The sequence below is a fragment of the Cetorhinus maximus genome, chromosome 38 (assembly GCF_964194155.1).
Source record: "Cetorhinus maximus chromosome 38, sCetMax3.hap1.1, whole genome shotgun sequence".
NCBI classification, from domain to species: Eukaryota; Metazoa; Chordata; class Chondrichthyes; order Lamniformes; family Cetorhinidae; genus Cetorhinus; species Cetorhinus maximus.
This window is the reverse complement of record NC_135916.1, coordinates 4,800,406-4,826,114: the sequence shown is the minus strand read 5'-3', so window position 1 is coordinate 4,826,114 and position 25,709 is coordinate 4,800,406. Positions and strand designations below refer to the sequence as shown.

Genomic DNA, 25,709 nt, shown 5'->3' with positions numbered 1-25,709 from the left:
CCCGTCTGGCCGCGACCAGGTGTATCTACGCTGCGCTCCGTCTGCAGGGTTGCTGAAGACGTCGTGCAGCTTGGCATCCTTAACTGTTTCCATCAGGGATCTGGACGTAGCGTCCAATCTGCTTCCGGCCCTGCCGGATCGTCCAGCCGCATCGATGATGCAGTTGAAGTCCCCGCCCAGAATGACCGGCCTGGAGGTCGCCAGCAGCAGTGGGAGCTGCTGAAAAACCTCCAGCCGCTCAGCCCCTTGTGCCGGGCCATACACGTTAATTAACCGGAGTGGAGCGTTCTTGTACATTACGTCTGCTACGAGGAGTCGCCCGCCCACCACCTCCTTGACCTCGGAGACGGTGAAGTTGCCTCCCCGCAGCAGAATACCCAGGCCGGAGGAACGAGAGTCGTTTCCGCCCGACCAGATCGATGGCCCGTGGGACCACCATCGTGACCATTGCCTGTAGGAGCTGAGGTGCGGTATCGCACACTCCTGCAGAAACAACAGGTCAGCTTTGACCTTGGCTAGGTAGTCCAAGGTCGCAACACATCGCGTAGTAGATTTAATGCTACGCACATTTATGGATACAATCTTTAAACCCATTTTAAAGCATTTATTCTCCTACCAAACCCACTGTCTCTGAGAGTCCCAGACCTTTAGTCTGCTCCTTCATACCCGTAGTGAGCTCAAATTCCTTCACTTTGGATGGGCTGAGGTAGATCTCCTTGGCCGTGTTCTGCTCCAGTGGCATCTGGAGGTTCACGTAGAGAGCGGGTTTTGAGATGACCTTTGCTGGAGAAGCTTCTCCAAAACTCACCCCCTCTGGGGTGTTGCTGTTCCCGGCTTCCTGGAGCTGGGGTGCGATGATTGCCTCACTGCTCCCAGATTCCAGGGGCTGTGGTGCACTGGCCTCCTCAGGTTGCAGGCAAAGTTGGGGTGCGCTGGTCTCCTTGTTGTCTCCAATTTTCTGGAGCTCGGGTGTCTCGTCCTCCAACGCCCTGGAGCTTTGCCGCCTCTTCTGTCGGTGCCGCTCTGGCACTTCATCATCCGAAGAGCTGCTGCCCTTGTCATCCGTGTCGGATGGGAGACGCCTCTTGCCGCTTCTCTGGGAAACGCCTTTGCTTCTTCTTCGCTCCCTCTTACTTTTCTTGTTCTTCACCGTCCGCCACTCCCCCTGCTGCTTTTCCACTGCTGCCTCCTCCTCCATTGATTCCTGAGGACTGGGAGGTTCAGGGGGTAGTGCTGTTGATTGGCTCTCTGTTGCCTCAATCTCTTTCTCCACCTTGTCTCTCTCTGTGTCCTCCTTTGTCCCGTTGAGCTCCCTGGGGGCCTTGGTGGTTGGAGTGACACGGAACCTTTCTTCTGCTTCCCCCTGGTCGGCTTTGGCTGCCTGTGCGTAAGTACGGCAGCGTTTGGGGCAGGTCCTGTAGAGGTGACTTGCCTCGCCACACAGGTTGCAGCACTTGGCCTGTTTGCAGTCTTTTGTCTGGTGCCCTTCCTGTTTGCAGATCTTGCAGAGGGAGGCGCTGCAGTTGGCCGCCACATGACCAGCCTTGCCGCATGAGCGACAATGCTTGGGTTGCCCAGCGTAGACCAGGTAGCCCCGGTTTCCCCCGATAGCGAAACTGGAGGGAGGGTGGAAAATGGCTCCCTTACCATCGGTCTTTAGCGTGACCTTAAACAGGCGTTTGAGGTTCAGTCACTGGGTGGCTTGGTCTGGGCACAGGCTGATGGGGTGTGAACGCTGCAAAGGGAGTGAAATTTGCAGCGGACGCTCGGCTGGTGCATCTGACTCTTTATTCCAGGAACACCCTTTGTCTGTGCCGGACCAGGAGAGAAATTTGATACAGACGTTTCCCATTTTGCAGCTCTTGTCCTGTGACCCTGTGAGTTACAGTGATACAGCCAGACGGGCAGAGTCAAAATGCAAATGCCCCACGCCCACTCTTGACCGCCGCCCCTCGTCGGCCATTTACCCCGCGAGTTATAAATCTCACCCAATGTCTCTAACAGAATTGTCAGCGAGAGTGTCCCTTTCGAAAGCTGGTGTCGACTCTGGTGAAACAGATGAATCTTCCCCACTGCATAATAAACACACAGTCTCAATGATACCTGCATTATATTTGGTGCTTTTAATGCCACAAAAATCATCTCCACACCCCAAAAAATGTTGCATTAATGCCTCAAATAGAATCCCCACGTATTCACCCTCCCCCAGTGAATGAATAAATTGTTAATGAGGGAGGAGGAAAGTGAAAGTTTAACTCTCCACAGGTTGGAGAAACATTCCTGGGATGAAAGTGATCCAATGCCACCCTCTGCTGGCGGTTCATGGCTACTGCAGGGGCTGCTGTTTGCCAGTCTCAGAGAGGTTCGGTCACTGGCTGGCTGGGTCTGAGCACAGGCTGATGGGGTATGAACGCTGCAAAGGGGATTGAAATTTTCAGCGGGCGCTCGGCTGGTGCATCCGACTCTTTATCCAAGGAACAAACATTGGAATCAATGGGAAAAACTCTCGGGAAACAGTATTGAGCAAACTGATGGAGCTGTGGGCTGACAAGTCTCCAGGTCCTGATGGGCTCCATCCTAGTGTCTTAAAAGATGTGGCTAATGAGGTAGTCGATGCGCTGGAGTTATTTTTCCAAACTTCGCTATATTCTGAAAATGTCCCATCAGAACCATTCTTGTAAACCTCTTCTGCACTCTCCCCAAGGTGTTCACATCTTCCTATAGTGTAGAGCCCAGAACTGTAAACATTATTCCGGCTGAGGTCAAACCAGTGTTAGATCGCTGCTAAAGGGGCAAATGCACCAGCCGAGCACCAGCTGCAAATTCCTATCCCGTTACAGCGTTCACACCCCATCAGCCTGTGCCCAGACCAGCCACCCAGTGACTTAACCTCTCTCAGATTGGCAAAGAGCAGTGCCTGCAGTAGCCGTGATTCACCAGCAGAGGGTGGCATTGGATCGCTTTCACCTCAGGAAAGTATCTCCAAACTGTGGTGAGTTAAACTTTCACTTTCCATCTCCCCCATTGTCAATTTATTAATTTACTGTGGAGAGGGTAAATGTGTGGAGATTATATTTGAGGCTTTAATACAACATTTACTGGGGTGGGGGATGAATGTACAGAGATTACATTTGGGGCTTTAACAGCTCCAAAGATAATGGAGGCATCATTGAGACTCAGTGTGTATATTGTGCGGCGGGGAAGATTCACCTGTTTCACCAGAGTCGAGATAGTGTATGTGAGAGAGAGAGAGAATGTGTGAAAGAGAGACAATGGAAGAAAGAGGTGTGTGTGGGAGAGAGATGGAGCATGTGTGACAGAGTGAGTGTGTATGTGAGAGAGAGTGTGTGTGGGAGCGAGAGAGCGAGTGAGAGAGAGAGGGTGTGTGATAGGGAGAGATTGTGTGAGAGAGCGTGTGTGGAAGAGAGAGCGTGTGTGAGAGAGATTGTGACAGAGGAATGTGTGTGGAAGAGATAGGTGTTTGTGGGAGAGAGACAGCGTGTGTGGGAGAGAGTGTGTGAAAGAGAGAGTATGTGTGAGAGAGAGGGAGAGTGTGTGTGAGAGAGGAAGAGAGTGTGTGAGAGAGGGAGAGTGTGTGCGTGGAGAGAGAGCGTGTGTGGGAGAGAGTATGTGTGTGACAGAGAGAGTATGTGGGGAGTTGTGTGTATTTGTGAGAGTGTGTGTGTGGGAGACAGTGCGTGTCTGTGAGAGAGAGAGTGCGTGTGCGTGAGAGAGAGAGTGTGCGTGGGAGAGAGTTTGTGTGAGAGAGAGTGTGTTTGAGAGATTGTGTGTGTGGGAGTGCATTTGTCTGAGCCAAAATTGGGTGTGAAGCTGAAGGGAAAAATATTTCCAGAGTTACAGGGAAAGGGCAGATGAGTGAGATCAGCGAACCCTTTCTTGCAGATGGTCGACAGCAGCTCGATGGGCTGAATGGCCTCCTTCCCTGTTGTAAGTTTCTGTGATACACAAACAGGTTAACTTTTCAATCTTGAATAAGCTTTATTCTATCCTCTATTGTGGGTTCCAGCACTTCCACATCACAATTTAGGGAAGGGATCTCCCTCCATTTAAAAGATGGAGAAGGGATCTCCCTCCATTTTTCAGATGGAGAGGGAATATCCCTCAATTTTTCAGATGGAGAGGGAATATCCCTCCAATTTAAAGATGGAGGTAGGATCTCTCTCTCATTCTCACCTATCACGTTTTCTTTCACGCAATATCCTCTCTCTCTCTCACACACCCTTCTCTCTCGCTCTCTCTCCAACTCTCTGAGGGAGGGATTTGAACAGGAGGATGAGAATTCTAGGATCTGGAGGAGGTTGCAGAGATAGGGAGGGATGGGGAGAGGTAGTGATTTTAACAGGAGGATGAGAATTGTAGGGGCTGGAGGAGGTTACAGAGATAGGGAGGCAGGGGGTTAGGGAGGGATTTGAACAGGAGGATGAGAATTGTAGGGGCTGGAGGAGGTTACAGAGATAGGGAGGGAGGGGGTGAGAGAGGGATTTGAACAGCAGGATGAGAATTTGAGAATCGAGATGTTGCCTGAGAACCACTGTGGTTCAGTGAACACCGGGAGGTCATGAGGGTGAGGTGTCCAGGAACAAGTTAGGAAAGGGGCGGGTGGCAGGGAGTTGAAGGAGCTGAAAGTTAAAGAGGGCGAGTTGAGCCCAAAGATGAAGTTTAAAATCGAGGCTGAGGGCCAGAGCCTCACAAATTGGAGTGAGCTGGAGAGCTGGAGTTATAAGCAAAGAATTGAGCAGGGGAGACTTGAATTCCAATTCAACAGCTTTAGCATCCCAGATTACTTCAAAAAGGTTAAAAAAATAATGAAGCATAATTGGATTTGCAGCATTTAAAAATATATAACGTTATCATTCTGTTTGAACTTCCCCATTTCAACCTTTCTTCATCAAGATCTTAAAGTGAAGTAAACACATAATTCCCTGCCCCTGCTGTTGTGTGAACTAAATGCTCAAACGAAGAGAGACTTACTGATCAGCAGCAGACTGGAGGTAGCTTCTATCTGGAGAATGGTGTTCAGACCATACACAGGCATTGGGAAGCAATCTGCTGCTGCCTCTTTCTCTGGCTGAGCCCCGGGACTAATGATGAGACAGCTCAGATGTTGTGAAGTCTAAAAAGAATTGGCCTGGATATGATGTGATGAAGCAAGTGATAAGTTAATCAACAGAGAATGAACACACTCCCCACTCTGGTTCAATGTGTGTTTGTTTTTCTGTGTCTCAATCTGCTTTCAAACTGCGATTGTTTGTGTTGGAAAGTTGCTGAGAGATTGACTTGAGAGTGGAAACTCTGGGATCTTGCTGTGCTATTTTGGATTTAAAAATGTCTTTGCTTTTGTCTTTTTCACCAAATTTATCTTTTTCTCCCAAGAAATTTGTGTTCTGAAAACTGGAAGGTGAGAATCCAAAGAGGGAAAGTTTGGGACAAGGACAAGGAAAGGAGCTTCTTCCAGAGGGGGATAGACTGAGGCCTGGTCCACAGGTTTCATCCACATGAGTTGTGTCTGTTTATTACCCCGCTCAAGGTTTAATTTTCATCCCTGAGAGACAGAGAGAGAGAGAAATTGAGGGGGACAGAGCTGTGAATGAGATGTGAAGAGAGATACAGAGAGAAACACAGATAAAGGGAACAGTCTTTCAATCTATTTTAGCCTCTGGTTTATAACTGGGATATTTCTGTATTTGGATGTTAGTGAGAGATTGTGTAACTGAGAAGGAGGTTGTGGTGGTGGAATCCTAGGTTCTTGCTATGGTATTCTATTTAAAAATGCCCTTGCTTTGTGTTTTAGTCAATTCTTTTCTCTCCCTTTTTTTGCTAGGAATTTGGAGTTTGAAGACTGCAATGTGATGAGGAATCCTTCGACAGGATCTTTTCCACAGAGGGGGATGGATGGACTGAGGCCTGCTCTACAGGCTTGACCCACATGAGCTGTGTCCCTCTATCACCCCGAGGTTTAATTTTAATCTGAGCGACCTTGGTTTTTGGTTCATCGATGAAGCGGTTTCTGTTAGATGATGGAGTGCTGGATTTTGAAACCCTGGGGTTAAAATATGCCGGTTTTGCAATTAGTCACAAACACATTAACCCTTTTGTGTGTGACAAAGAGGGAATTAAAAACCTGAAATCTGAAGTTGTTTAAAAGCTTGTTATAATTCCAAAAGAAGACAGGTGGGGAGACAATGCGATGAAGTGGAATCTGTTCAATCAGATTCACAGTGGCCATTACTGTTCAGTTTACTGAGGTTCTGACTTTAGATTTACCTCTCTCTCTCTCTCTCCAGCTTTGTTTCTGTCTGCAGATCCCTCTGCGGCTTCTCTCATTCTCTCTCTCCAGCTTTCTTAGTTTCTATTTAAACCTTCCATTAATAAAAACTCTCCACAAACAGCGATGTGGTTTGTCATCTTTTTAAATGGGGAGACATTTCAATGTAGAGCACATGAGATAGAGGGAAAGAAACAGAGATATGGACAGAGAGAATGAGTGAGAAAGAGGGAACAGGGAGAAGGATCTAGATAGAAACATCCAACTTAACCCTGAATGTGAGAGAAGGGAACAGAGGGAGAAAAGGGAGAGAATGATTGAAGCAAAGAGAGAGGGAAGCCGAGGGGAGTGGAGGTGTAAAAACAGGAGGGGGTGTGGGAAAGAGAGACAGGGTCGGAGGGTCTCCAGTGTGTAGTCACTGGCCACCTCCAGTCACATCCTCCGAGATAGAATGACATGTAAAAATAAATCCTGGGACGGTGATTTTAAAATGTGTCCCAAAGGAATGAGCAGCCCCTTCCCAAACTGAAAGAGGGAGTTTAGCATCTTCTGGAGACTGATGGAGGACGGGGGGGGGGCCATTTTAAATCAGTTTACACAGCTTCTGTTTGTGGATTTCTCTCTCTCTCCCTCCATCCTCCTGAATACAGGGAGAGAGAGAGAGAGAGCGATGAAAAGAGAGAGAGAGAGAGAGCAAAACAGGAAGAGTTGAGGGAGTGGGTGGGAGAGAAAACTCACTTTAAAAATGAACCCATGGGCACTGAAGCATTCACCATGGCCTGGAATTGAAGACTTAATGTGAAGCCGGTGTAAATTGGGAATAAAGCTTGTGTTTGAGGCAGAGGGATGAATGTGAGGGTGAAATGAGATGCACAGTGGGAGGGCCATTTGAATTCAGTTTGATGTGATTGTGATTGTTGGATTTCTGTGTCTCTCTCTCTCTCTCTCTCTCTCTCTCTCTCTCTGCATCTTCATCTTCTGGCATGTGAGAAAGAGAGTGAGGGAGGGAGGGAGAGAAACAGAGAGAAAGATGGAAACAGAGTGAGCGAGGGAGAGAGAGAGAGAGAGAAAGGAGAGGTAAGGCCGAAACAGGGGGAGAGATAGCAAAACAGAGTTGGGATGGGGTTGGGGGTTAAAAGACATCGGGTCTGGTTAGAGGGAGCTCCCCGTGTGCAGTCGCTGCCCAGCTCCCAGTCACAGCCTTCCAGAAATTGGGATTTTACACAAACTCACAGCCTGAGGCAGTGATTTTAAAATGTCTCCTGAGAGAATCCAGCTGCTTCCCAGTTGAGTTTCAGCCCTTTCGGGAGGTGTGGGGGGTGTGGGGTGAGCGGGGTGGGGAAACTGAAGGGATGGCCCCAGATTGGGAGTTCACACGGGTCAGCGGCGGGAAGAGGAATGTTCTGGGATCCTGCTGTGTAAAATAAAAATGTCCGCCAGCCTTCCCTGCACAGCGACGGTGAGCACACTTTAAAAAATGTGTTCATTGAGTGTGAAGCACTCGGAGAGGGTCTGGAATGAAAATCCTGAGGCTGTGTAAAGTCTTGTTCACACTCCAGAGTCATGTCTGTGTCTGTTAGACAGGCAGGGCCATGGGGTTTCCAGGGTTAAATGGAAGGGGCAGCAGCCATTTGAATTCAGTTTCATGTAGACCTGAGGGGGTTGGGGCAGGTGGGAGGGGAGAGCAACCCCCAGTCTCTATCTCTTCAGCTTTCTCTCTCTCCGCTCTCTCTCTCTCCAGCTGTTTCTGTCTATATTTCACCTTTCAATAAAATGTTTTAAAAAGCACCAATGTGATTGGTCGTTATTTAAATTGGGGAGTGGGGTGGTTAGGGGGAGAGAGGGTGTGAGACCCATTTCCCACTCACTTTCCCTCAATCCTCAGTCACATTTATAACTGACCACGAATTGGTGGTGTGTGGGATCTTGCTGAGCACACATGGTTCCCCCCTCCCTACCCCCTGTTCCTTGCACCCCCAATGGTGTCAGCGCTTTAAAAATAAAAAGATTGAGGGAAAGGAGGAGGGTGCGGAGTGAGGGAGGGGGAATGGGGGCAGAGATTAAGAGAGGAACAGAGTGAGGGAGAGCGAAACAGAGAGAGGGGGTGGGGCTATTGGGGACTGAGGGGGGCTGGGGAAAGAGACACAGGGTTTGGGTGGTGTGCCATCATCCATTGTTGGACAACTCGTGGGATCTTACTGTGCAGAATGGCTTTAATTGTATCCCTAATATCTATTTCATTGACTGGGGAAACCTGATTGTGGAATTAGAAATATAAAACATGGCCAGTGTCATGTGGATTTTTGTTTGAGATGGTAAGACAGGAACTTTTCAGAATGCATTACAATCCAGCACTCACAGGGGCGTGGAATTAAAAAGGCCGGAACTTGTACCCGGGTCTAATTCACCAAGAACACAGGGTCTGTGTCTGAGAGCAAGTGATGTAAGGGTTAAAGATAAAAGGCCGGCAGCCATTTCAATTCACTGTTCTGACCTGTGATTGTAAAATTCTCAGTCTCTTCTCTCTCCCTCAGTCACTACATCTTTCTCCCTTAGTTAGAGAAATGGGTGAAGAGAGAGAGAGAGAGAGGGAAAGGGGGGAGTGAGTGAGGGTAAACAGAGGGGCAGAGATAGCAAAACAGAGTTGGGGTGGTGGTGAATAGACACAGGATCTGGGGCTCTCCGATGTGTAGACTCTGCCCAGATCCCAGTCACATCCTTCTGGAACAGTCCGAATTGCAGAAATAGATTCAGGGACAGTGAAGCAAGTGAGTAACTAACAATGAGAGCATTTTAAACATTAATTCATTCACTGGAAAGCACGCAGCTTTTCTGAGGTTCCTAATGGGGGTCTTCACTGTCTTAGTCTCTCTGCAACATGCTCTCTCTCTCTATGTCTCTCTGCCTGTGTAAATATTTCCCCAGTTTAAAAAATGCCAAGCAAAGCTGACTGCACCCTGTGGAATCTTCCTGTGCACAAATTGTCTGCAGCTTTTCCTGGACTTCAGCAGTGACCACACAATGTCAAAGAGAAATCAGTTCATTGACTGTCATTCAAATTAAAAGCCCCTGATCCTGGGTAAAGGCTTGTTCTAAACTCCAGAATTGTCTTTGTGTTTGAGACAGGGCAATGGGAGTTTGAGGGATTCTGGGGGAGCTGGGGTGGAATTTCCCTGTCTCTGTCACTCCAGCTTTCTCTCTCTCTCTCTCTCTCTCATTCCAGACATTTCTTTCTGTACTTTATCTTGTAATAAACTAATAAATAATTCCCAATGTGATTTGTTGATATTTGAATTGGGGGAGGGGGGAGGATGGAAGGGGTTGGGGTGGGGGGTGAGGGGGAGTGGGTCCCATTTCCCTCTCACTCCTTCCAGCCCTGTCTGTGAGGTTTGGGCTGAGCTGTGGAGGGAGAGGAATGTTCTGTTAAACTGGGACCTGTTCCTGTCCCTGAGCTTTAATGCAGCCTCTATGACTAGGCCCAATTCAAGGCCGAATTTCAGGCCCCTCGGGAGGGGCTGTGCATTGTCTGAACTCCCCAATAATGCCTGTGTTTTAAGCCTTGAATGAGCCGGTGAAACAATATGTGCAGAAGCCACTTGAATTCATTTGATTTGAGGATGTGATTGTGCGTTTTCTTGCTGTCTCTCTCTCTATCTCTCACCCCTATCTTTCACCTTCGATTGTGAGTTATCAGGGAGGGAGGGAGAGAGAAAGGGGAGAGGATGGGAAACAGGGAGGGAAGAGACGAGGATCTGGGGGTCTCCGGCGTGCAGTCACTGCCCAGCTCCCAGCCTCTGGAGAAAAGACCCTCACTCCCAGCCTCCCAGAAGGTTGGATTTGTGAAAAGAAACTGTGTCACTGAGGGCCAATCTGTGCCATTTTGTTTAAATATATTTCCCTGCCTTGCCTTTTTCATCAATTCTCAACCTAAAACACTTTGACCCAAATGTGAGCACATTGCAGTATGTGGGATCTTTCTGTGCGCAAGTACCAAACAGGGTTTCCTAAATGACCAGCAGTGAGCACACTTTGAAAATTAACTCAGCGACTGGTGAATCTACTACGCGATGTGTTGCGACCTTGGACTACCTAGCCAAGGTCAAAGCTGACCTGTTGTTTCTGCAGGAGTGTGCGATACCGCACCTCAGCTCCTACAGGCAATGGTCACGATGGTGGTCCCACGGGCCATCGATCTGGTCGGGCGGAAACGACTCTCGTTCCTCCGGCCTGGGTATTCTGCTGCGGGGAGGCAACTTCACCGTCTCCGAGGTTAAGGAGGTGGTGGGCGGGCGACTCCTCGTAGCAGACGTAATGTACAAGAACGCTCCACTCCGGTTAATTAACGTGTATGGCCCGGCACAAGGGGCTGAGCGGCTGCAGGGTTTTCAGCAGCTCCCATTGCTGCTGGCGACCTCCAGGCCGGTCATTCTGGGCGGTGACTTCAACTGCATCATCGATGCGGCTGGACGATCCGGCAGGGCCGGCAGCAGATTGGACGCTACGTCCAGATCCCTGATGGAAACAGTTAAGGATGCCAAGCTGCACGACGTCTTCAGCAACCCTGCAGACGGAGCGCAGCGTAGATACACCTGGTCGCGGCCAGACGGGTCCATTCGTTCCAGGATAGACTTCCTGTTTGTGTCCCGTGCATTCACAGTCAGATCCACCGAGGTCAAGCCGGTGTTCTTCTCTGACCACTGCCTCCTACTGGCGGACTGCCACTTGGAGAAGGACCTGAGGGTGGGCAGGGGGGCATGGAAGCTAAATGTGCAACTGCTGACCCCAGAGAACATTGAGGAGCTCAAGAGGGATTACAAAGGTTGGAGAACCGTGAAACCCCTCTTTGAGTCCCTGACACACTGGTGGGAAGCGACCAAGGGAAGCATCAAGAGGTTTTTCATCCTCAAAGGCACCCAGAAAGCTAGAAAGGAACAGAGGGAAATGTCCCGACTCCAGAAAAAGATGCAGAATCTGCTCCGGCTGCAGTCGATGGGGGTCGATGTCAAGGAGGAGCTCCAAGAGGTGAAGGGCCAGCAAGCCTCGCACTTTGCCTCGGAGGCCTCCAAGATCATCTTCCGTTCCAGAGTCCGCTCCGTGGAGCAGGATGAGACGTGCTCACGTTTCTTCTTCCAAAAGGTACACAGAGAGCGCTCTGTGATCAGCAGCCTGAAGGAAGAAGACGGCTCAGTAAAGTCATCACAGTCCGACATTCTGAGGATCAGCAAATCCTTTTATGCCGGATTGTATGACGTGAAGCCCACGGACAGCACGGCCTCCCAGTCCTTCCTGTCCTCTATCACGGAGGTCTTAGACCACAGTACGCGGGAGAGCCTGGACAAACCGCTAACTCCTGATGAACTGACTAAGGCCCTCGAGTCCTTCGAGAAAAGTAAAACCCCCGGAAGCGACGGCTTGCCGGCGGAGTTGTATTCGGCTCTGTGGGACTTGATCGGCCCAGACCTGCTAGGGGTGTACGAGAGTATGCTCCTGGCCGGTAGTATGTCAGAATCCATGAGGAAAGGCATCATCACCCTCATCTACAAGCACAAGGGGGAAAGGGAGGAAATTAGAAATTGGCGACCCATTTCACTGTTGAATGTGGACTATAAGATTCTGTCCAAGGTCATCGCCAATCGGGTCAAATCCGCTCTGGAATTGGTGATTCACCCTGACCAGACCTGCTCTGTGCCAGGCAGGAAGATCTCTGACAGCCTGGCGCTGCTCAGGGATACGATTGCCTATGTACAGGACAGGGGTGTGGATACCTGCCTCATCAGCTTGGATCAGGAGAAGGCCTTTGACAGAATATCGCACACCTACATGGGGGATGTGCTCTCCAAAATGGGCTTTGGGGAGGGAATTCGAAATTGGATCCAACTGCTCTACACTAACATCAGTAGCGCAGTCTCAATCAATGGGTGGGAAACAGATAGCTTTCCGATTAAATCTGGAGTCAGGCAGGGCTGTCCTCTCTCGCCTGTCCTTTTCGTGTGCTGCATAGAACCCTTTGCCGAGTCCATCAGGAAGGATCCGGGCATAGGAGGAGTGACGATCCCAGGCAGTGGAGGCACTCAGGTAAAAGCCTCCCTGTACATGGACGACGTCGCCGTCTTCTGCTCGGATCCGCTGTCGGTGCGCAGACTGATGCACATCTGCGACCAGTTCGAACTGGCCTCGGGAGCCAAGGTAAATCGTGGGAAGAGCGAGGCCATGTTCTTTGGGAACTGGGCTGACCGATCCTTTGTCCCCTTCACTGTCAGGGCTGACGGCCTGAAGGTGCTGGGGATATGGTTCGGAGGGACCGGGGCATGCGTTAGAAACTGGAAGGAGCGAGTGGCTATGGTGAAAAGGAAACTGGGCATGTGGGAGCGACGCTCCCTCTCCATTGCGGGTAAGAACCTGGTCATCAGGTGTGAGGTACTCTCGCTGTTGTTATACGTGGCGCAGGTCTGGCCCATCCCAGACTCCTGCGCGATGGCGATCACTCGAGCCATCTTCCGCTTTATCTGGAGGTCGAAAATGGATCGTGTCCGCAGGGACGTGATGTACAAGCCTCTAGATAAAGGGGGAAAAAACGTGCCCAACATCGCCCTCATACTGATGGCCACCTTTGTGTGTGGCTGCATCAAGCGGTGCGTAGGCCCTCAGTACGCAAACACCAAGTGTCACTACGTGCTGAGGTTCTACCTGTCCCCGGTGTTGCGAAGGATGGGTCTGGCCACGCTGCCGCGGAACGCTCCAAGTAGTTGGACCGTGCCGTACCACCTGTCCCTGGTGGAAAAATTTATGCAGAAAAACACCTTTGACCACAAGTCCATCAGGCAGTGGTCAGCACGTAACGTCCTAGAGGCCCTGAGGGAAAAGGAGAGGGTGCACCCTGTGGGATGGTTCCCCGAGCAGACTGTCAAAGTCATTTGGCAGAATACCTCATCGCCAGAACTTTCCAACAAGCACCAAGACGTGGCTTGGCTGGTGGTGAGAAAGGCCCTCCCCGTCAGATCCTTCCTACACGCCAGGAGGCTCACCCCCTCTGCACGTTGCCCTCGAGGTGGCTGTGGTGGGGAAGAGACCGTTGTTCACCTCCTTGTGGATTGTGCCTTTGCAAAGAAAGTCTGGAGAGAGATGCAGTGGTTGCTGTCGAGGTTCATCCCGAGCAGTTCTGTGACACAGGACTCTGTGCTCTACGGGCTGTTCCCAGGGACACACACCGAGACAAACATCAACTGCAGCTGGAGGATCATCAACTCGGTGAAAGAGGCGCTTTGGTCTGCCCGAAACTTGTTGGTCTTCCAGCACAAAGAGTTGTCCCCGACCGATTGTTGCGGACTGGCACAATCCAAAGTCCAGGACTACGTGCTGAGGGACGCACTAAAGCTTGGGGCAGCTGCTTCAAAGGCGCAATGGGGAAGGGTCGCTGTCTAAGACCTTTCTACCACAGCGCACCGAGAGACTGGGAACTGTTTAGAGCCCCTCGGGCTGTACAGATCAAAATGAAAGGCTGTAAATGATTGTAATATTGTTTGTACTGATGCACCTGATGATACATTTTGTAAAAGTTTAACCTGGATTGTACCCTTGTAATGTTGTTTTTGAAATGGTTTTGAATGTGATTGAAGATATTTTATGAATAAAGTATATTTTTACAAAAAAAAAAGACTGGTGAAGCAGGTGGGTGGGTCTGAAGGAAACCTTGTTCACGTGAGACTGTTTCCCCGAATAACGCTGCTGTTTTAGACACTGCGATGAATTGAGGCTTTAATGAAATGTGCGGGAACCATTTTGAATTGAGTTTATTGAGTTTATTGAGATTTATTGGTTGCATGTTACATCCTTCATGTCTGAATTCGGTGCACTTGGGGTTTAGTATCGTGGAAGCTTAAGCCACACCGTTGATATAACATAATCAGTCCCCTGCACTACCCCCCTCAAACACGCAGCCTCTCGCATTCCCCCACATCCATAGTCTCTCACGCTCCTCCCCTCCACCCCCCACCCCCAAACACACACAGAGACGCCTCCAACGCGGGAGATAGGTCGTCTCTGATTGGAGCAACAGCTACATGCAACGTCTTCCATTGAAAATCGTCTGTTTGATCTGAATTATGAAAGGTGCCTCCAGCGGCCACATAGAGAGGCCTCGGGGGTCCACAGCCGGCCCCAGGTTTCCATGTTGGACAAGGTGATTTAAAGGGAACAGTTGTGTCTCTGTTTCTCTTGCCATTACCTTTGTTGTATTTATTCTTTCATGGGATGTGGGCGTCACTGGCAAGGCCAAGGATCGTTGCCCATCCCTGAATGGCCTTGAACTGATTGGCTTTTTAGGCCATGACGGAGAGCGGTTAAGAGTCAGCTACATTTCTGGATGTCTGGAGTCGCATGTAGGCGGACCAGGTAAGGATGGGTGGTGGGAGTCTGGAACTCTCTGCCTGAAAGGGTGGTTGAGTCAGAAACTCTCACAACATTTGAGAAGTATTTAGATATTCACTTGAGTTTCCATAGCCTCCAAGGCTATGGGCCTAACGCTGTAAAATAGGTTTAGTGTGGTCAGATCTTTGTTGACCAGCGTGGACACAATGGGCAGAATGGCCTCCTTCTGTATTGTAAATGTCTATGAGTCTATGAGGCAGATTTCCATCTCTTGAGGACATCAGTGAAGCAGGTGGGCTATTCATGGCAATCGATGGGACAGATATGCTTCAAATTCCAGATTTATTATTTGAAGTTAAATTCCATCCCCCATAATGGTGGGATTTGCAACCATTCCCTGGAGCCCCATTCCCCATTCCCCATTCCCCTGGGCCTCAGGAATGCTATTCTTTTTACATTTTTCATTCATGGGGTGTGGGCTTCAATGGCTGAGACAGCATTTATTGCCCATCCTTAGTTCCCCTTGAGAAGGTGGCGATGAGCTGCATTCTTGATCCGCTGCAGTCCACATGGTGTAGGTACAACCATGGCGCTGTTAGGGAGGGGGTTCCAGGATCTTGACCCAGTGAAAGTGAAGAAACAGCGATATATTTCCAAGTCAGGATGCTGAGTGGCTTGGAGGGGAACTTACAGGTGGGGGTGTTCCCGTGAGTCTCCTGCTCTTGTTCATCTCGATGGCCATTGGTCATGTATTTGGAAGGTGCTGTCTTGGGAGCCTTGTTGAATCCCTGCAGTGCATCTTGTGGATGGCACACACTGCTGCTACCATGCACCGCTAGTGGAGGGAGTGAAAATTTGTTGATGGGGTGTCAATCAAGCGGGGTTGCTTTGTCCCGGATGGCGTCGTTGAGCCTCTTGGGTGCTTTGGGAGCTGCACTCATCCAGGCAATTTGGGAGTATTCCATCACACTGCTCACTTGTGCCTTGTCGCTGGTAGACTGGTTTTGGGGAGTCAGGAGGTGAGTTATTCGTTGCAAGATTCCTAGACTCTGACCTGCACTTGTAGCCACAGTGTTTAAATGGCTGGTCCAGTTCAGTTTGTGGTCAATGTCAACACCCAGGATGTTGATAGTGTGGGGGTTCAGTGATGGGAATGCCTTTGAATGTCAAGGTGCAATGGTTGGATTATCCCTTGCCGGAGATGGTCATTTCCTGACACTTGTGCGGCACGAATGTTACTGACCACTTGTCAGCCCAAGCCTGGATATTGTCCAGGTTTTGCTGCATTTGGACATGGACTGCTTCAGTGGCACTAGGACTCTGACACAAGCCCCTCCCCAATGGAAAGTTTTATAGCGTCTTTATCACGTCCTCTCTGACAATGAGTGAGGAGATTGGGTGCAAGTTACATCCTTCATGTTTGAAAGCGGATAAAATGCTGCACTGGGGTTGAGCATCGTGGAACCTTCAGTCACACTGTTGATATCTGCTAAAGGAAAATTAGTACACCTTGATAGCACGATGCAACAGTGAGAGAGATTCATAATTGATTTTATTCCAATATGAAATTTTGCAGTGATAAATTTTGAGCCATACAGTTACAACATTTCTTTCCCTTGACTGGATTTCACTCTACTCCCAGGATAGACACAATCCCAACAGGACAAAAGCGAAGAGACACAAAGGATTTTGGAATGAATTCGATGTTCCATTAAAATCTAGAAGAGAGGGTAGAATATGAATAGGTAATGCACACGCAGCTATGCAAAGACGAGTATCGGCCCCATGAGCACATTGTCCTCACCATATGTCTGCAAACTGCACTACATAATGCAAATAAAATCCGGTCCAATTCTCTCAATGCCCCATCACAAGCCCCCCTATCTCTGCAACCTCCTCAGCACCTACATTCTTACCCTCGTGTTCAAACCCTTCCATGGCTCCTCCCCCATTCCATCCCTATCTCTGTAACTTCAACAGCACATAAAATTCTCATCCTCCTTTCCAAATCCCTCAATGGCCCCTCAACACTTCCCTTCCCATTTCTGTAACCTTCACCAGCCCCGACAATTCTCATTCTCCTGTTCAAACCCCTCCCTCAAAACGTTCCCTCCCTATCTGTGTAACCTCCACAAGCTCCTACAATTCTCATCCTCCTGTTCAATTTCCTCTTTTGCCCCCTACCTCCTTATCTCTATAGTCTCCTCCAGCTCCACAATTCTCATCTTACTGTTCTAAACACTCTATGGTCTTTGCTCCCTCCCTCCCTATCTGTGTAACCTCCTCAAGCCCCAACAATTCTCATCTTCCTGTTCAAATCCCTCCCTCACCCCCCTCCCTCCCTATCTCTGTAACCTCCTCCAGCCCCTGCAATTCACATCCTCCTGTTTCAATCCCTCCCTCACACCCTCCCTCCCTATCTCTGTAACCTCCTCCACCCCCAACAATTCTCATCCACCTGTTCAAATCCCTCCCTCACCCCCCTCCCTCCCTATCTCTGTAACCTCCTCCAGCCCCTACAATTCTCATCCTCCTGTTCAAACCCCTCCCTTACCCCCTCCCTCCCTATCTCTGTAACCTACTCCAGCCCCTACAATTCTCAGCCACCTGTTCAAATCCCTCCCTCACAACCTCCCTATCTCTGTAACCTCCACCAGCCCCTACAATTCTCATCCTCCTTTTCAAATCCCTCCCTCAACCCCTCCCTCACTATCCCTGTTACCTCCACCAGCCCCTACAATTCTCATCCTCCTTTTCAAATCCCTCCCTCAACCCCTCCCTCACTATCCCTGTTACCTCCTCCAGCACGTACAGTTCTCTCCCTCCTGTTCAAACCCCTTCTTGGCCCCTCGCCCCTTCCACCTCCATCTCTGTAAGCTCCACCAGCCCCTTTTATTTTCATCCTCATGTTCAACTCCCGCCCTCAGCACCCCCCCACCACCCCACCTTACTATCCCTGTAATCTCCTCCAGCCCCTATAATTCTCATCCTTCTGTACAAATCTCTCAATGGCCCCTCGCCTTCTCCCAATTGGTTCAACCTCCTCCAAAAGCAACACTCGTCCTATTGTATAATCCCTGCAAAACGCCTCGCCCCGTCACTCTCTCTCTAACCTTGTTCAAAGCAAGTTGTTTTGGGTCAATTATATGGTTTTAGAGGAGAATCTTAAAGGGGATGTATGGAAGTGGGGCGAGGGATTGCACTCGGTGGGGGGGTGGGGAGGGAGCGGGTGTGGGGGTAGTGGATAGAAGCAGTGAGGTTTAGATAGTGAATTCCAGAGTGTAGGGCCCCCGGGCTGATGGCAAGGCCAAAAATGGGGCAGAGAGGGAACTCAGGGGATTTTCAAGAGGCCGGGATTGAACATCTGAACATAGGAAATAGGAACAGGAGTAGACCATTCGGCCCCTCGAGCCTGCTCCGACATTCAATAGGATCATGGCTGATCTTGTGGTGTTTCGTGTTCCACATTCCCACCGACCCCCGATAATCTCTGATTCCCTTGCCTGACAAGAATCTATCTACCTCTGTCTTAACAATATTCAATGACCCCGCCTCCACCGCCTTCTGAGGCAGAGAGTCCCAAAGTCGCACAACCCTCTGAGAGAAACAAAATGCTCCTCATCTTCGTCCTAAATGGGTGACCCCTAATTTTAAAACAGTGCCCCCTAATTCTGGACCAACCCACCAGAGGAAACATCCTTTCCACGTCCACCTTGTCCAGGCCATTCAGGATCTTGTACAATCAAAGCATCTCTCGCTCTTCTAAACTCCAGTGGAAACAAGTCTATTCGTTCCAACCCTTCCTTATAAGACAACCCGCTCGTTCCAGGTGGAAATCTAGTAAACCTCCTCTGTGCTGCCTCCAATGCATTTCTCTTCTTCCTTAAATAAGGAGACCAAAACTGCACACTGCACATTGAAGGGTAAAGATTGTGACAATTGAGAGATGATGGAATTGTGCATAGAGGTGGCGGGGAGAGAGCTGGGTATTGCCAGCATAGATGCGTGAACTGACATTGTGATTTCGGCTGTCGCCTCAAGGGGCTATTAAATGTCACTCACCTGTCACAGTTACCTGCACCGCTTCGCTGCGGGGTGAGTAATATGTCGTCTGCTTTACTATCTTGGCATAGCCACAGTTGAAGCTCCATTTTCCGGATCTGATCAAGTCATTGACGATGAAGGAGGCCGACCGCATAGAGCCGGATACATTTCTTGTTCCCCTCGTTTCTCCATCGCGGTACAAGTAGAATTGGCCACCGGAGTTCAGAATGACGCCTGTGCAGTTCAGTAGAATGGGCCTCCCACTGCTGACCACACCAGAAGGCGGTTCGACAGAAATTGTGGCCCTGGGGAGCTCCTCTGAAATTAAACAGAGGCAGATATGATTCGTCTACAACACACACTGGGAGGGCCACTGAGTCAGGTATTGATGCACCAGAAGAAAGACCGGGAGTGTGGGTACGTGTGGGGTTAATTTCTCACTACCCCCTGCTAATCAGCAGTTTTTTCCTTAGCGTTATTCGTTCATGGGTTGTGGGCGTTTCTGGCTAGGCCATGCCTAATTGCCCTTGTTCAGAGGGCTCTTAAATTTGTAAAACCTAGATCCAAATGTTGCAGGTATGATTGACAGGTTTTCTTCCCTGAAGTAGATTACTGAACCAAACAGGCTTTTTCAGGGATCAGCAATGGTTTCATGGTCATCATCAGACTTGCCATTCCAGATTATCATCTGTCATGATGGGATTCGAACCCGATTCCCCAGTGCCTTATCCTGGGTCCTTGGAATACCAGTCGAGGGACAAAACCACAACAAAACCAGCTCCCCTTGACTGCACACGACAAGGAGCCATTCACATCTCTCTGGCGCATTGGATTCTCAGGGTTCACAACCCTCAGGGTGAATACATTTATCCTGAGGTGAGCCTGAAATGGCCAAATCCTTCTCCTGGGACTGCGGCCCCGCACCCCCATCCCTCTCGTTCCGGCCTCTCCAGCCAGAGTGGAGGCGGGTGCGATGGAGGTGGAGAACGGTTTCTCAGAATCAACTCTCTCAAAAACCCCCTCTCAACAGTATCTACATTTCAATCAGATCACGTCTCATTCTTCTTGTTCTAAGAAGCAGAGGCCCATTCTCTCTTCCTAGCACAGCCTCCCATCCCATCCCAGGAATCAGTACAGAGAACATTCATTGGCCCCTCAAACCAAATTCACCTTCCTTACAACAACACTCTCTATGTCTGATTTGGTTGCAAGCTTCAGACATATAATTCCATGATGTTAAGCGGATTGTCCAATGGTTTAATAATATGGTGTAGTCCGAATTGGACAAGTCAGATTACCCAACTGCCGTTGCCAGTGTTAGGGAAAGGGGTAAATGATGGGGGAGTCTCTTTACCTGTTTGGGTGAACAGAGACTGCTCGGACGCTGAATGTCAGAAAGTGAGCGGCTGTCAGAGTTAACAGCCATGGTCAGGTGATGGCTCTCGCCAGGTGAGGCAGGTATTGCTGAGAGGCCCATTTGGGCTCCGGTCCAGAATTTTGGAAACTCATTCGAGTGGACACTTTGTAGGGCCTGAAGTGACCAGGTGCTGAGATAAAGGTGGGGTGGGGGGGCTGGTATTGGGCTGGAGGCACATTCCTGAGAAAAGCTGTTTATGTAACAGGGATAAAAGCTGTAGGGAGTCGGGGTAACAGCTGTAGTTATTTGGGGTAACAGCTGTAGGGAGTGGGGGTAACAGCTGTCGGGAGTCGGGGTAACAGCTGCATTGAGTCGGGGTAACAGCGGTAGGGAGGCATAGTAACAGCTGTATAGAGTGCGGATAACATCTGTAGGGAGTCGGGTTAACAGATATAGGGAGTCGGGGTAGCAGCCGTTGGGAGTCGGGATAACAACTGCAGGGAGTCGGGAAAAGAACTGTGGAGAGTCGGGATAACAGCTGTCGGGAATCGGGGAAACTGCTGTAGGAATTCCGGATAACAGCTGTAGGAAATCGATGTAAAAGCATTAGGGAGTCAGTGTAACAGCTGTAGCGAGTGTGGCTAACAGCTTTAGTAAATCGGGATAACAGCTGCAGGAAATCGGGGTAACAGCTGTAGGGAGTCGGGGTAACAGCTGTATGGAGTCGGGGTAACAGCTGTAGGGAGTCGGGGTAACAGCTGTAGGGACTCGGGGTAACAGCTGCAGGAAATCGGGGTAACAGCTGTAGGGACTCGGGGTAACAGCTGTAGGGTCTCGGGGTAACAGCTGCAGGAAATCGGGGTAACAGCTGTAGGGAGTCGGGATACCAGCAGTAGTGAGTCAGGGCAACAAACTGTAGGGTCGGAGTAACAGCTGTAGAGAGTCGGAGTAACAGCTTTAGGGCGTCTTGATAACAGCTATAGGGGGTCTGGATAACAGCTGTAGGGAATCAGGGTGACGTATGTAGGGAGTCGGGATAAAAGGTGTAGAGAGTCAGAGTAACTGTTTTATCGAGCCATGATAACAGCTGTAGCAAGTCCTGATAACAGCTGTAGGGTGTCGGGATAGCAGCTGTAGGGATTCGGGATGACAATTGTCGTGAGTCAGGGCAACAGTTGTAGGGAGTCAGGCTAACATCTGTAGGGGATCGAACTAAAAGCTTTAGGGAGTCAGGATAACAGCTGTAGGGGGTGGGGGTTACTACTGTAGGGAATGGGGGTAACAGTTGTAGGGATTCGGGGTGACTGTTGCAGGGAGTCGCGTTAAGAGCTACACGGAGTCAGGATAACAGCTGTAGGGAATCAGGATAACAATTCTAGTGATAACAGCAGTAGGGCGTTATGTTAACGGCTTTAGGGAGTCAGGATAACAACCGTAGGTAAAACAGCTGTACGGAGTTAATATAACAGCTGTACGGAGTAAGGATAACAGCTCTATGGATTCAGGGTATCAACTGTAGGGATAACAGCTGTTGGGTGTTAGGGTAAGTGCTCTAGGGAGTCAGGATAAAAAACTGTAGGGATAGCAGCTGTACGGAGTTAGGGCAACAGCTGGAGGGAGTCGGGATAACAGCTGCAAATAGCCTCCAGACCCAAAGCGGTGCGTATGAAATGCTAACACACTGTCAATTGTTTTGGAGAGTTGGGCGTTGAATGGTCTGTCACTAGAAAGTAAGGGTAGGGATACTGACGGGGAAGATGGTAACAGATCAATTCAGCTTGATTTAGCTGAAGTTATTACGGAATCAATCACCCCTATGTGCCCAGAATAATGGGACATAAGTCCAGAAAGAAAACAGGGCTCACCTTTCACAGTTAAATCCAGGGAGTCACTTGGCGGCGACACGTATTCTGTCCCATTGACCGTTCTCTCGAAGCGACAGTTGTATTGCCCACTGTCCTTTGTGTCGGCCTCTGTGATGGTGAAGTTGACTGACCAATCGGAGCCTGAAACATTCTGTGTATCAATGGGCGTCTCGTGATGTGTTCGGTACAAGCGGGAGATGTGGCTTGGGTAGCTGGCGGAGCACTTAATCCGGACTCGCTCCCCTACTGTGACCACACCAGGGGCCAGCTCCATCGAGACTGTGGGCTTCGGAAGCTGATCTGTCATAAATAGATCACACGCGGGCGATTGAGAACTGCTGTGGACATCCAAAACCGAGCAAGGGCGAGAACAAGTTACCCTGGCAGAGGAGCTCCAATGCTATGGTCCCTGGGCTCCGGGATACCGGCGCGGTAAAGAGATTAGAGAGGCCTGAACCAAAAACAGAAAATGCTGGAAAAACACAGCCAGTTTGGCAGCATCTGTTGTGAGAAAAACAGAGCTAACGTTTCGTGTCCGTATGACTCTTCTTCAGTGCTGAGGAGAAGTGAATATGTGGTGAAATGTTTACTGTTGAAGGGCGATGGGGCAGGTGGAGCTGGATTGAAGGCTAGCGACAGGTGGGGACAAAGGAGGGACTAAAGGGCAAAGGCAGTGTTAATGGTCGCGGTTAGTGCTAAAGAAAAAGGTGCTGATAGTGGCGTAAAGGTAAGGAAGCAGAGTGTGACCATTGCAGGATAAGGGTGGCATTGTGTGAAAGAACAACATAGAACAAGTAACACATGGCTCTGTAGGGAATGGGATGGGGGGAGGGAGCGGTGTTGGGGAAAGAAAAGAAGGTTTGAAAATGGGATAGATGGGGAGGTAAAGAAGGGGCAAAACATCACGGATAAACGAAGAAAAATAAAAATAAGTGGATAAAAAAATAAAAACGAAACGAGAAAAAAAAAGAATTAGAAAAAGCCGGTGAGGATGGAGGAGACGGTTTATGATCTGAAGTAGTTGGAGCCAATGTTAAGCCCGGAAGGCTGTAAAGTGCCTAATCGGAAGATGAGGTGCTGTTCCTCCAGTTTGCGTTGGTGCTTCACTGGAACATTGCAGCAGGCCAAGGATGAACAAGTGGGCGTGAGGGCAGGATGGCGTGTTGAAATGGCAAGCGACAAGCAGGTCTGAGTCATGGAAGAGCCAGAGATGAGGAGGAAGTTGTTTTTTTTTTCCCATTCAGTTGGTTCCTGTGATCTGGAAGGCATTGGCTTAACTGACGCTGGTGAGTGAGGGAAAGATTCAAAGGAACTTTCAAAATAGGGAACCAAATATATCTTTGAAAACTGAAAAAAAAACAGGGCACTTGGGAAATTATAGGGTGGGGGTTGGGGTTCGGGATTGGGAATAATTGGAAGTCTCTTTCAAACAGCCAGTTTGGGCTGAGTGAGCACTCCCTGTGTCACAAATGTGCATGATTCTCCGTGTGGCTTGATCAATAAGGACCCCCTTACCTGTTACTGTGAAGTGCACCAGCTCGCTGAACCCTGAACGTGACCAGGTCTTGGTATCACTGAAGTACTTCCTATACATGCACTTGTAGGTCTCGCGACCGACAGAAGAGGCGGCAAAGCTCCAGGGCGTTGGAGGACGAGACACCCGAGCTCCAGAAAATTGGAGACAACAAGGAGACCAGCGCACCCCAACTTTGCCTGCAACCTGAGGAGGCCAGTGCACCACAGCCCCTGGAATCTGGGAGCAGTGAGGCAATCATCGCACCCCAGCTCCAGGAAGCCGGGAACAGCAACACCCCAGAGGGGGAGAGTTTTGGAGAAGCTTCTCCAGCAAAGGTCATCTCAAAACCCGCTCTCTACGTGAACCTCCAGATGCCACCGGAGCAGAACACGGCCAAGGAGATCTACCTCAGCCCATCCAAAGTGAAGGAATTTGAGCTCACTACGGGTATGAAGGAGCAGACTAAAGGTCTGGGACTCTCAGAGACAGTGGGTTTGGTAGGAGAATAAATGCTTTAAAATGGGTTTAAAGATTGTATCCATAAATGTGCGTAGCATTAAATCTACTACGCGATGTGTTGCGACCTTGGACTACCTAGCCAAGGTCAAAGCTGACCTGTTGTTTCTGCAGGAGTGTGCGATACCGCACCTCAGCTCCTACAGGCAATGGTCACGATGGTGGTCCCACGGGCCATCGATCTGGTCGGGCGGAAACGACTCTCGTTCCTCCGGCCTGGGTATTCTGCTGCGGGGAGGCAACTTCACCGTCTCCGAGGTCAAGGAGGTGGTGGGCGGGCGACTCCTCGTAGCAGACGTAATGTACAAGAACGCTCCACTCCGGTTAATCAACGTGTATGGCCCGGCACAAGGGGCTGAGCGGCTGGAGGTTTTTCAGCAGCTCCCACTGCTGCTGGCGACCTCCAGGCCGGTCATTCTGGGCGGTGACTTCAACTGCATCATCGATGCGGCTGGACGATCCGGCAGGGCCGGCAGCAGATTGGACGCTACGTCCAGATCCCTGATGGAAACAGTTAAGGATGCCAAGCTGCACGACGTCTTCAGCAACCCTGCAGACGGAGCGCAGCGTAGATACACCTGGTCGCGGCCAGACGGGTCCATTCGTTCCAGGATAGACTTCCTGTTTGTGTCCCGTGCATTCACAGTCAGATCCACCGAGGTCAAGCCGGTGTTCTTCTCTGACCACTGCCTCCTACTGGCGGACTGCCACTTGGAGAAGGACCTGAGGGTGGGCAGGGGGGCATGGAAGCTAAATGTGCAACTGCTGACCCCAGAGAACATTGAGGAGCTCAAGAGGGATTACAAAGGTTGGAGAACCGTGAAACCCCTCTTTGAGTCCCTGACACACTGGTGGGAAGCGATCAAGGGAAGCATCAAGAGGTTTTTCATCCTCAAAGGCACCCAGAAAGCTAGGAAGGAACAGAGGGAAATGTCCCGACTCCAGAAAAAGATGCAGAATCTGCTCCGGCTGCAGTCGATGGGGGTCGATGTCAAGGAGGAGCTCCAAGAGGTGAAGGGCCAGCAAGCCTCGCACTTTGCCTCGGAGGCCTCCAAGATCATCTTCCGTTCCAGAGTCCGCTCCGTGGAGCAGGATGATACGTGCTCACGTTTCTTCTTCCAAAAGGTACACAGAGAGCGCTCTGTGATCAGCAGCCTGAAGGAAGAAGACGGCTCAGTAAAGTCATCACGGTCCGACATTCTGAGGATCAGCAAATCCTTTTATGCCGGATTGTATGACGTGAAGCCCACGGACAGCACGGCCTCCCAGTCCTTCCTGTCCTCTATCACGGAGGTCTTAGACCACAGTACGCGGGAGAGCCTGGACAAACCGCTAACTCCTGATGAACTGACTAAGGCCCTCGAGTCCTTCGAGAAGAGTAAAACCCCCGGAAGCGACGGCTTGCCGGCGGAGTTGTATTCGGCTCTGTGGGACTTGATCGGCCCAGACCTGCTAGGAGTGTACGAGTGTATGCTCCTGGCCGGTAGTATGTCAGAATCCATGAGGAAAGGCATCATCACCCTCATCTACAAGCACAAGGGGGAAAGGGAGGAAATTAGAAATTGGCGACCCATTTCACTGTTGAATGTGGACTATAAGATTCTGTCCAAGGTCATCGCCAATCGGGTCAAATCCGCTCTGGAATTGGTGATTCACCCTGACCAGACCTGCTCTGTGCCAGGCAGGAAGATCTCTGACAGCCTGGCGCTGCTCAGGGATACGATTGCCTATGTACAGGACAGGGGTGTGGATACCTGC

The 25,709-nt window shown here is 50.1% G+C and overlaps 3 protein-coding genes across 4 annotated transcripts in view; all 3 read right to left on the bottom strand.

The window, feature by feature from the left end:
• LOC144672519 (Fc receptor-like protein 2) overlaps nucleotides 1-25,709 on the bottom strand; it is a 287,381-nt gene that overhangs the window by 111,014 nt on the left and 150,658 nt on the right. The window lies entirely within an intron of this gene.
• Nucleotides 1-25,709, bottom strand: part of LOC144672517 (osteoclast-associated immunoglobulin-like receptor) — a 298,334-nt gene that overhangs the window by 253,292 nt on the left and 19,333 nt on the right. The window lies entirely within an intron of this gene.
• LOC144672521 (osteoclast-associated immunoglobulin-like receptor) lies at nucleotides 16,190-22,209 on the bottom strand. Its single transcript, XM_078534364.1, has 3 exons — nucleotides 21,920-22,209; nucleotides 18,716-19,015; nucleotides 16,190-16,371 (listed from the first exon to the last, which is right to left on the bottom strand). Exons 1-3 carry the CDS (start codon nucleotides 22,191-22,193, stop codon nucleotides 16,286-16,288), a joined length of 660 nt encoding a protein of 219 aa, XP_078390490.1. The 5' UTR covers nucleotides 22,194-22,209; the 3' UTR covers nucleotides 16,190-16,285.

Excerpts from the sequence above, each read along its gene's own strand:
- LOC144672521 (XM_078534364.1), bottom strand. The coding sequence starts at position 22,193 with ATGGAGCTGGCCCCTGGTGTGGTCACAGTAGGGGAGCGAGTCCGGATT. Across the intron at positions 19,016-21,919 it reads CCTGGATTTAACTGTGAAAG|AGGAGCTCCCCAGGGCCACA; the intron begins GTGAGCCCTGTT and ends GTTTAATTTCAG. Across the intron at positions 16,372-18,715 it reads GGTGCAGGTAACTGTGACAG|ATTTTAATGGAACATCGAAT; the intron begins GTGAGTGACATT and ends CCTCTCTTCTAG.